Source organism: Protobothrops mucrosquamatus, unplaced genomic scaffold, assembly GCF_001527695.2.
Source record: "Protobothrops mucrosquamatus isolate PMUCROS unplaced genomic scaffold, P.Mucros_1.0 scaffold921, whole genome shotgun sequence".
NCBI classification, from domain to species: Eukaryota; Metazoa; Chordata; class Lepidosauria; order Squamata; family Viperidae; genus Protobothrops; species Protobothrops mucrosquamatus.
This window is the reverse complement of record NW_015387172.1, coordinates 152,303-163,157: the sequence shown is the minus strand read 5'-3', so window position 1 is coordinate 163,157 and position 10,855 is coordinate 152,303. Positions and strand designations below refer to the sequence as shown.

Sequence of the window (10,855 nt, the reverse complement as noted above, 5' to 3'; positions counted from 1 at the left end):
TTGCTTTTGTACTTTATAGTACACTTCTAAATTTCATCTAGTCGTGACTTTCTGCAATACTCTTCCTCTGAACCCATTTACCTTTCATTTCTATATTTATTTTGCAATTCAATCTTTACTTCTGTTCAACCAAACCACAATGTATTTCATTTATACAGTTGTTTCATCATTATGCTCAATATGCATTAAATCAACATTCATTTATTCTTGAGTCTATTTTACCATGGCATTCGATTTATTTCTATTGGGTGGATAATCTAAAGTCATATTCACATTCTAAGACATCTGGAAACTTAATAATTCAAGTCCTCCCCAAGCACCTAAGAATTATGGTTGGTTGCACAATCAGCCAGATGTTTAGACTGGATTTGCTATTTTTATCCACTTATCGAGTCCTCCCCAAAGATCTAAAAATGTGTTAAAGGTATTGTTGCAGGATATGTTATTCCAAATAAAGCTGTCTTGCAATTGACTGCTGGGGATTTTTGTGAATGCTGACGGGTGTTCAAGTGATGCTCCAGATGTTTTGGGATCGCACACCTATTACTATTGGTACTATCTTTGCTTTCTTCTGCAACAGTCATTCTATTTGCAGGTCTTTATATTTTGTGATTTTCTTCATTTCTTTCTCTTCTATGTTGCTATCTCTAGGTACTGACATATCCACTATCCAGACTATTTTGATTATTATTATATTACATTTATATGCTGCCCAGTTCCCAATGTCTCTTGACATATTTGTTATTTTGATTTAACAAAATAGACACTCATACACAGCCATTTTTCTTTCAACAATATTCTGTATAATACACCACATACTATCCTATCCTTCTGCAAGCATTTTGCATCTTAATATGCCCCAATTTTTCTTTGTTTTAAAAGCAAAGTTCACTGTTTGCAAAATTCACTGGCTTACTCTAGATTTTTTTTAAATTATGTATAACTTGTAATATTCACCCCATTTTCTTTACTAAATATAAGTACCTTATTCTTTGATGCATCCATGTTCAGATTATACAGTCTGTCACTGGAATTTATCTGAGTTTTCAACATGACATTGCATATGAAAATATATATAGCTATGTTTCCAACTAACACACTACATTCTGCTATTTTAATGCAAATAATTCACTAAACATTCCATTTATTTTCATCATATACCACTTTTATCACATTCACAACCAACCTTCCAATTCCATATTCAATCAAGCCTTTTCACTTTATATTATTTTTCTAAAACAGCAAAGCTAAAACAAAATAACTTTACATGAATGATTATACAAAATGATTTTATTGTACAATCCACTTAAAGAATTGTCAGTTTGAGTGTTCAAAGCAATTTGAAGAAAAAGGCAGAGTTTGCAAATATATGAAGAGATCAGAGTTCAAAATTTGAACCTAAAAGGTAAGTTTTAGTCACATAAACAAATTCCTTGATTTAGATTTATCCTATTTTCAAAGTACTGTACTTAGAAAGCACACAATTGTATCCATGCCACCTTGACTGCTATATACATAAACACAAATTGTAAAGTTGATGTGTACATACATAACCGCAATATACTTAACGTGGGGGCGGTGTATGTGTACTGTATGTACGTATGATTATATCAGTCCTATATGTGAGATAAAGGCTGACAAATGTTCTATGGCAGTGTTTCTCAACCTTGACAATTTTAAGGCATGTGGACTTCAATTCCCAGAATTCCACAGCCAGCATTGCTGGCTGTGGAATTCTGGGAGTTGAAGTCCACATGCCTTAAAATTGTCAAGGTTGAGAAACACTGTTCTATGGTCATAAAGGAATATACTGTATCTGATACTAGAGTTACTGCTGTAGTGACTTTACAGTCCATAACCTTAATTCGCTGTATCCATTTTTTTTTTTACAGATGTGTCTCCTTTAAACCTTCTCGATACCGCGGCAGTCAGGGATTTCCTCTGACTCAAGTTGTGATGTCCTAGGAATTTTGCATCACCTTCTCCGCTCCGCCTCAATTTTGGTTCCACCTACTTCAGGCTCATGTTCCGGTAGGAAGGAACGGAATTTACCGCCACTAGAGCGGCAGTTTCCCCATCTTTAGTGTCCGGCGGCAGCACCATCCTCCCAATTACTTTGTCCCTGACGGAGGTTATTGGTACTGGCGGACCAATGGAGAAAGTGAGTTTGTGGCAGGCGTCGGACCCGGATTGGCCCTTCGAGACACGGTTAGAGCCGAGGGCCAACCGCCGACCTTTTGTGAGTCTGGGTCAAATTCTAAATGACGTCGAAAGCAACCTCACCAGTATTCTTAAATCTCCAGGTAGTCTGGGCGGGATGAACCGAAAGCAAAATGGGTTTCCGAGGCGGGGGAATTCTTGCGACAGGGAAATGACGTACACTCCAGGGCCTTGCCGCCCAATCACAGCGCGAGTTTCCGGACGGTTGCCCCGCCCGTTGCGTCAGAGAGGGACAAAGTCATTGAGGAAGGTTGATTTTCGGCCTTTTCGAAGAGTCGCCCGTCGGGGAGCCGGCCGGGTAGTTACGGGCGTTCCGCCATTTTAGGAGGTAAATTGCTGAGGGGGCTATCGGGGGGCCTAATATTTCTCAGTTTTCATCCCAGTACGGCGAGTGAGAATTTGCCCATGGAAGAGCCAGAGTGAATGTTCTGTTTGAGAAGATTTGCTACTAACGACAACTATATATATTTTCCTTTGAAGTTTCCTGCCGCCATGTTTTCGACTGTTGCGCCGCTCGTGCGGCTCAATCCATTCCACGCTCCTCAGCTCGAGTTGCACCAGAACAGTTGCGGCCCGAGGAAGCGCCTGACTGAATCGGAAGAGGTCTCCTGCACCCGTCGGAACCTGGCAGCCGCTTCCGCAGAAGGTGAGGCGTGAGTGGTCGGCAAAGGGTATTCCTTTCTTGGAAGGGTCTGAGCCCCTCCCTGTCCCTGTTCCTTCAGGTGGCACGGTGTTAGTAGGGGAATCCAAGTGCAGTCTCCTTGAGGACAAGTAAGGTCACCGAGCCCTTGATCAATTCATGAAACCTAATCTAAATCCAATTGCTTTGCCTTCCTGACGTTGAAGGCCCGGGTGGATCTTTTAGGATCCCGACCCTGGTTTAGAACTATTGATCAGCGACCTTGAGAGTGACCTGTTTTAATTCAGCAGCAAATTATGAGGTTTCATAATTTCAAAGGATGCTACTCCAAAAAGAAAACGGATTTGTTTCTATTGTAACTAGTTAGCATAGTTTTCCTAATGCTGAGAATGTGATTTTGAAGGTCACAATGAAATTGATAATGGTAGTGATTAAAAAAATGATATTAAGTTGTGAGGAGGGGTTGAAAAAAGTGCTACATTTGTTCATAATATATAAGTTTTACAATAAGCAATACATATTACATTATTAAAGCACTAAAGTAATATTTTAAAATGCTTGTTATTTTAGCAAATGCCAAGTTTCATTTACACTACAGTATTAGATTATTACATTTCAAAGGTCATCTTACTTTAAAGCAAAATTGTTGAATCGTTCAGCCACCCTCATGTGACTTTTAAAGACTTATAGAACCTTTGTCAGATGCATGAGGCATTCATTTCAGTTGGTATTTGTACTTTTTAAAAAATATACATGCTGCATAAAAAGTAATGTATAATGTAAAATAATGTTGCTGGTGGCTTATCACAGTGAATGTTCATAGCAGTGCTAATTTGGTTTCTAACTATTTTGGTTTATAGAAATTTCACAGTCCATACCACCTTGTTCAGGGCTCTGTCTTTTGGTTTACATATCCATTTATGAATTATATCCCTCTTGATTGAGAATAAAGATTCATCTTTTGAGATTAAAAAAATATTCAACCTAAAAAGAAACAGATGTCTTAGGATTGTCTTGTAGATCTATTAGTTCAGGAGTCTTCAAACTTGGCCCTTTTATGACTTGTGGACTTCAACTCCCAGAATTCCTCAGCCTGGCTGAGGAATTCTGGGCGTTGAAGTCTACAAGTCATAAAAGGACCAAGTTTGAAGACCCCTGAATTAGTTGAACTCAGTTATGCCCCCTCTTCCATTACTCTTCTCTGCAGCCTCCTTCCTATAACATTTTTTAAGAAGCAGGACAAGGAAAGAAGGGGAAACTGCATCTTATTCATTCTACTTTATATTTTATATTATAATTTTTTATTTTGAAACAAATTGATTTGTATCTCAGTTTTTGTTCAAGAATCACATTATATACATGGTACCTTTTCCCATTTCTCCCCACAATGACTTTGTAGATGGGTTGGCTGGGAGAGGATTAAAGGCCCAAAGTCATGAGTAAATTTTTGTGGCTGAGAGCGGACTGGAGCTTGGATCTCTTCAGCATCAATACAGCATTTTACCACTATAGTAACCTGTTGCTGCTTCTGCATAACATCTCATACATACCTATTATACTATTCTCTTTCAGGATGTAGGGATTATTACTTATAGAGGGATATGGATATGGCTGTTGACCATAATCAAATAGTTATTATACTCATAAATATTCATGTTCAGTGGGTCACTACTGCATGTAACTCAGAACATGGTGAAGACTACTATTGCATAAATAATCAGGCTATATTCAAATAATTACAGAGATGAGAGTTGTTCACTTGATGCTTGAAGTACCTATGAATATATATAGGTATACTTAAAGAATTAAAAAAATGCTGTTCTTACACTAGAATCAGGTCTTAAGATCTGCAAGGCTGTTTTAAATATCCCACTTGTAAGTTTAATATAATTGGACTTTAATTAAATCTAATTTTAGATTAATCTATTTTTAATATAATTGGATATTGTCCTAATCTGAGTATTTTCTGGTATGGGGAATACAACAGAAAAGTACTGCGTTAAAATAAATGGATGATTATTTTTTTCATGAATGATAGTTATGGCTATATTTTAAATTGTATTCACTTGTTGAATATTATTTGATATTTTCCTTGAAAACTTTTTCTCTTTTTAAGCAGAAGAATATAGCTGTGCATATGGCTCTGGCAGATTCTTCCTTCTTTGTGGTCTTGGTGGAATTATTAGTTGTGGTACTACACATACAGCATTGGTTCCCTTAGATCTTGTTAAATGCCGAATTCAGGTTGGATTTGCATGTCAGATGAAATGAATTATATAGCATGCTAAAGTGTGAGGTCTTACTAATCTAATGAAAATGTATATTTCACTGAAATTTCAGCCTTGCATGTGATTTCCTTAACAGCATGGTGTGTCTTTTCTTTACTACAGAAGAATATAGTTGTGAATATGGATCACTCAAGTTTTATGCTCTCTGTGGCTTTGGTGGAGTGTTAAGTTGTGGTCTGACACATACAGCAGTCGTACCTTTGGATTTAGTGAAATGTCGCATTCAGGTTTGTATATTGCCAAATTTTAGAATATTAACTTTCTTCTGGAATAAGATACTGAATTCCATTAGGACACTTCTATTTCTTTTAACTCTGATAAATGTAATAGGATTTAAATAATCCTATTTAAATAATCCTAGGATATAAAATAATAATCAATTACATAATTGTCATTTTAAACATACTGTACATTAAAAATATTTCTCATAATCTGAACTGACTCAAATTTGCAATATGTGGTTTTTGAAAAGACGTAATAATATTTCCTATTTGTTCCTGATAGGTTCATAAATAGTTGAAAATGTTATCAATCATTTGGATATATGCTTCCACGTTAAACACTGCAGCTGTAACTGAAATGCAGTTTAAAGGATAATCATCTTCCTTATGAAAATAATATTTCTGAGCTGCCCAGAGTTGGTTGAAATGGGGGGGGGGGGTCAAAACTTGCCAATTTTGAGATGGTAAGAAAGATGAATTCTATAATAATCATGCCAATGCTAAGATTAGGATAAAGTTTAGTTCTTAAAATCGTGAATCAATACCTATTTTAATGATGTGGTTGTATAATATTACATTAAATGATAACTACAGCTGCTTAGAACTCTTACAAGAATTTAATTTCGCAAAATTAATTCAACTGTTATGTTTTTTTAAAGCAGCTAAATATCTTGAGGAATCTTTTTACTACATTGTGATCCAAACATATTGCAGAAAATATAATCCTGCTTATACTGAAGTCAGAAAAGCCAGAAAGTAAGAGGAAAGTGAATGGAACAAGTCAGTAGAGGGAGCATGAGGTAGGAAGGTAGGAACAGAGAGATTGAATACTACAATACTATGTTTTATTAATAAAATATTTTTAGGATTATTGAAGAATTAACTTTATCACATTTAGGTAAACCAAGAAAAACTGCTAAGAAATTTCCATTGTTTCATGGCATTTAAGAATTTATGCAGTTTTCCTAAATATCAGGAATATTTTCTTTTATTCCATCCAGAACTATTTTTGTTTTAACACTATTTCTATTAAAAATACTATATTCTTTCATTAATACAAATTTAGTATATGTGTAGTCCTTCGTATGAAGATTTTCCTTAAAAGAATAAAAAATTCTTAAAAGATTAGATCTATTTCTAATCAGATACTCAGCAAATAATCACTACTGCCATTCATTCCTAGGTCTTGAAATGGACCAGTCAGTTTTCTGTGCTCTTACATTGTTCCTACCCATCCAATCATGTCATGTGATGAATCATTGCTTCCACAGATTGCATTTATTCAGAATGTTGTCATTTCCCCCCACCCCAAATCATTCCTGGTTATTTTATTATCAATTAATAGTGTAATATGCAGCTATCACCAGTTAATAAAATATTATTTCCATGTATACTTCAACACTCTAGATAACATATAACTTTTTATACATAATAAAACATAACTTCATCTTCATGGATGTGTTAGTTCAGTAATACCAGGTTACTTTCATTAACATTTCTTTTAATTTCATAGACAGAAAACCTACTTTTTAATGAAAGAAACTCATGCTCTTTATCGTAGCCTTTTGCATTCCAAGTTGCAGTCTTCCATAGAACATGGGCTTATAAATATTGCCCATCAATACTGGTCATAGTTTTGATTGAGATTTTCACATAAACTAGTCTAGTCTTTAAGACAGATGTTTTTAGTTAACATAATTACCTTCATGACATTCATCATTCTCTGCTCATACTAAGAATACCAGTCAATTTTGGCCAGTATATACAAAACAAAGCCCAGTTTTACCTCAAGCAAGCTTACATTGTATATAAACAATGATCTCAAATTTGGAAACTACTTGCAAACCAACTGTTGCCCACTGTCTGAACAACTAGAAGGTATTGCTGCATGCTGATAAAACATTAGGTCACAAGTTAAATTTCTTACTTAAATTTTATATTTCATATATTTTACCAGCATCAAAACTTGGAAACTCTACTTTCTGCTAATACCTTTCACTTGGAAACTACTTTCTGCTAACACTTTTCACATAGTTTTTCCCCTTTTTATTCTCTATTTTAACAGCCTTTATTTTCCTAATGATTCCTAAATTTATCTTGCAACTAAACATTACTGCTTGATGTTCCCCTTCATTCTAGTTTGTTAGCCACTTGAATACAGATTCTAACTGCTCTTTAATGAGGCTTCTATCATTTATGTGGTATGTATATATGCACATTTAAACTATATAAACAGGTAGTCCTCTCTTAATGATAATTAAAAGCAGCAGCTGTTGCTAAACAGTGTGGTTGCAAAGTATGACATCATGTGACTGCACCAAGTTTTAGCAGTCCCAGTTGCTGTCTTTAGGCAAATCTTGCAGTGTCCCACAATCATATGACAACCTCCTGCTAGCTTCTCCATTGACTTTGCTTTTTGAAAGTCAAAGAAGCAATCATGTGAACACAGAACACTTAGCAACATCAGGTTGCTAAGGGGCCCGAATCAAAATCATGTGACTCAGGGACACTACAATGACCACAACGAGGACCTGTTGTAAGTACCCCTCATTCAGTGTTGTCATAATTTCAGTTGGTGAATGAGTGGTCATTCAACAAGGACTACCTATATGCAATCATTTATAATATTGCTTCTTTTAACTTACTTTTAAAAACCTGTTTAGGTGGATCCTCAAAAATACAAGAGTATCTTCAATGGATTTTCAGTCACTCTCAAAGAAGATGGTGTTCGTGGCTTGGGAAAGGGATGGGCTCCAACTTTTATTGGCTATTCCATGCAAGGACTTTGCAAATTTGGTTTTTATGAAGTTTTCAAAAACCTGTATGGCAACCTTTTGGGAGAGGTAAGCTCTTGCACTTCATAACTTAGCTTTATTTTCTTCTGATTTGTTCAGTAGAAGTTTTGTGACTATTTCTAATTTGCTACAATGTTTTAGGAAAATGCATATTTGTGGCGTACATCATTGTATTTAGCTGCATCTGCCAGTGCAGAGTTCTTTGCTGATATTGCTCTGGCTCCCATGGAAGCTGCTAAGGTTCGCATTCAGACACAGCCTGGATATGCTAATACATTGAGGCAAGCACTCCCCAAAATGTTTGCAGAAGAAGGTATTTGGGCGTAAGTATTTGAAATTTTCTGCACGTGGTCATTGTATATGAATTATTAAATCTCAAATTAAGGACATGTTCAGATTTATTGCAACAGTTCTGAAACAGCATGAGCCAACATGCTTCCTTAGATCCATCTTTGTTTGATTTCTCTTTACTGAGTTCTGCTTATAGATTTTGTCATGAGTAGCTCCAGCTAAGAGGGATCAGCAACTTTACGGTTGCACAGTCAAAGATGCTTGAGTCATTGGCATGTAAGAATAATATACCTTCATTCTAGTCGCTTATATTCTGATAGAAATGGCTGTACTGTATGTCATTTTCTCCTATCAGAATTTGGCTGGAATGTGGACATTTATCCAAGCAGCTAAATTGTTTTTTCAATTAAAGCCAGGAAAGACATATATATTCATTGTTTTCTACCTTTCTAAAAATTAACATCACATAATTTTAATTTTATGGAGTTGCTGGATGGTATGTGATCTGCAACAGAGTACTAAAACTAGAATTTGACAACTTTGGCATGATTTTGCTCACTGTATCTAAAGGCTTTGAGTTCATTGCTGGTTGCTGTTTATTCCTTTTTAATTCCGAATGCCAATGTATCCATCTCTAAATTTACACCTCTTCTCTTAGGAGGTTAATTGTAGGATAATAGAAGTGAACAGTTTATTTTGTGATTCCCTTTAATAAAAGCTCAATAAATGTCCTAATTTCTGATTATTCTGCAGTTTCTACAAAGGAGTTGCTCCACTGTGGATGAGGCAGATTCCATACACTATGATGAAGTTTGCCTGCTTTGAAAGAACTGTGGAAGCTCTTTACAAATATGTTGTTCCCAAACCAAGAAGTGAATGTTCAAAAGCAGAACAGCTGGTTGTTACATTTGTAGCAGGCTATATTGGTAAGGAACATTTCTCAACTTTCAAAAAGAATGGTGGTGATGGTGGTAGGTGCAATAGACAAGCTTTTTTCAATATGATACAACAAAATGTGCTAATTTTCAGTTTGACTAATGGCTAATAATTTTAAATAAGATGAATACTTGTTGCAGTTACAGGGAAATTTAACCTTAATATAAAGCTTCTGTAGCATCACTTATACATATCCATTGAATGCAGGGAACTTGGACAGGCTGTGGCAAAACCATTGTGATTAAGACATTGCAGCAAGCTGCAGTCATGTGATCACCATTTATTACCTTCCTTTCTGGCTTTCCAGAGCAAAGTCAAAGGGGAAGGTGGCAGGGAAGGTTGCAAGTTGTTTCTCTAAGTCATTCCCACCCACTTTTTCTCCCAATGAGCCCCACTATGGAATTCAAGAGAGACATGCCAAGAATTTTGTACTCACTAGGGTGAAGCCATCTGCAACCCCCAAACTGCACTCCTTAGTATCTGGCTATACCCACATAGCACCCCTCTATCTGCCTGCTGCCTTGCCAGCCCCCCATTATTGCCAGTTCCTACCTATGCTGGCCCACCTGTATTCTTCAGTATTACCTTGCTGGCCCTCACCGGCCTGGCCAAACATCACAGTACCTGGTCACGGTACCAGGACACCCACCTGCACTCCTTACCTGGAAATCCTACCTCTTTCTGGTTAATGATCTGTGCAGTCGTATGGTGTCAAGATCATCCAGCACCGTTGGGATTGCCATTACTAAGCAATGCAGTCAGATGACATTGTGCTTTACGACATTATATAGCAATGGCAATTCTGTTCCCAGTTGCTGTCATAACCTGAGAGCTACCTGTAATCATCATGCACTAAGAAAAAAAATAAAATTAATTCTTTTCAGCTGGTGTCTTCTGTGCCATTGTCTCACATCCTGCTGATTCTGTGGTCTCTGTGTTGAATAAAGAAAAAGGCAGTTCAGCTCTGGAAGTACTGAAAAGGCTGGGAATCAAGGGTAGGTATCAAAATAAAAGTTTTTTAAAAAAGAGATTCAATAAATGCTTTTGGTTACTAAACCTGGTATGTTTCTCCTCAGGAGTATGGAAGGGTCTATTTGCCCGTATCATTATGATTGGTACCCTGACAGCACTACAGTGGTTTATCTATGACTCTGTGAAAGTTTATTTCAAGCTTCCTCGTCCACCTCCACCTGAGATGCCAGATTCCTTGAAGAAAAAGCTTGGTCTTTCTGAGTAGATGAATGATGGACTGAATGGCTGATAATGAAACTTTGTGAAACTGTATTCTCATGGCAGTATAGGACTTGCTTGACTCGGGCTGTCACCGGTGGTAAAAATAAAGAATAACTAGAAAGACTTTGTTTTCATAATTTTAAGTCTGACAGGAGAAAATACTGTCATCCTAATAAAGAGAAACCACATATTTATGAAAATGGTTTTTTTATTTACCAAGTTTAACCCTCC

The 10,855-nt window shown here is 36.4% G+C and overlaps 1 protein-coding gene and 1 non-coding gene across 4 annotated transcripts; both read left to right on the top strand.

Annotated features, from left to right (window-relative positions):
- The first annotated feature begins 2,460 nt into the window (after nt 1–2,460).
- SLC25A3 (solute carrier family 25 member 3) lies at nt 2,461–10,824 on the top strand. 3 transcript variants are annotated; one of them, XM_015819440.2, is made up of 8 exons: nt 2,461–2,548; nt 2,701–2,866; nt 4,980–5,104; nt 8,033–8,212; nt 8,306–8,487; nt 9,209–9,381; nt 10,276–10,386; nt 10,468–10,824. In XM_015819440.2, exons 2-8 carry the CDS (start codon nt 2,713–2,715, stop codon nt 10,626–10,628), a joined length of 1,086 nt encoding a protein of 361 aa, XP_015674926.1. In that variant the 5' UTR covers nt 2,461–2,548; nt 2,701–2,712; the 3' UTR covers nt 10,629–10,824. The 3 variants fall into 3 exon arrangements, with proteins under 3 accessions (XP_015674926.1, XP_015674924.1, XP_015674925.1); XM_015819438.2 differs by having other exon boundaries at nt 4,977–5,104; XM_015819439.1 differs by lacking the exon at nt 4,980–5,104 and adding an exon at nt 5,251–5,375 and having other exon boundaries at nt 10,468–10,818.
- LOC114922796 lies at nt 8,594–8,833 on the top strand. The gene has a single exon (XR_003810485.1). It is a non-coding gene; the product is annotated as a small nucleolar RNA SNORA53 (small nucleolar RNA).
- Nucleotides 10,825–10,855: the final 31 nt, after the last annotated feature.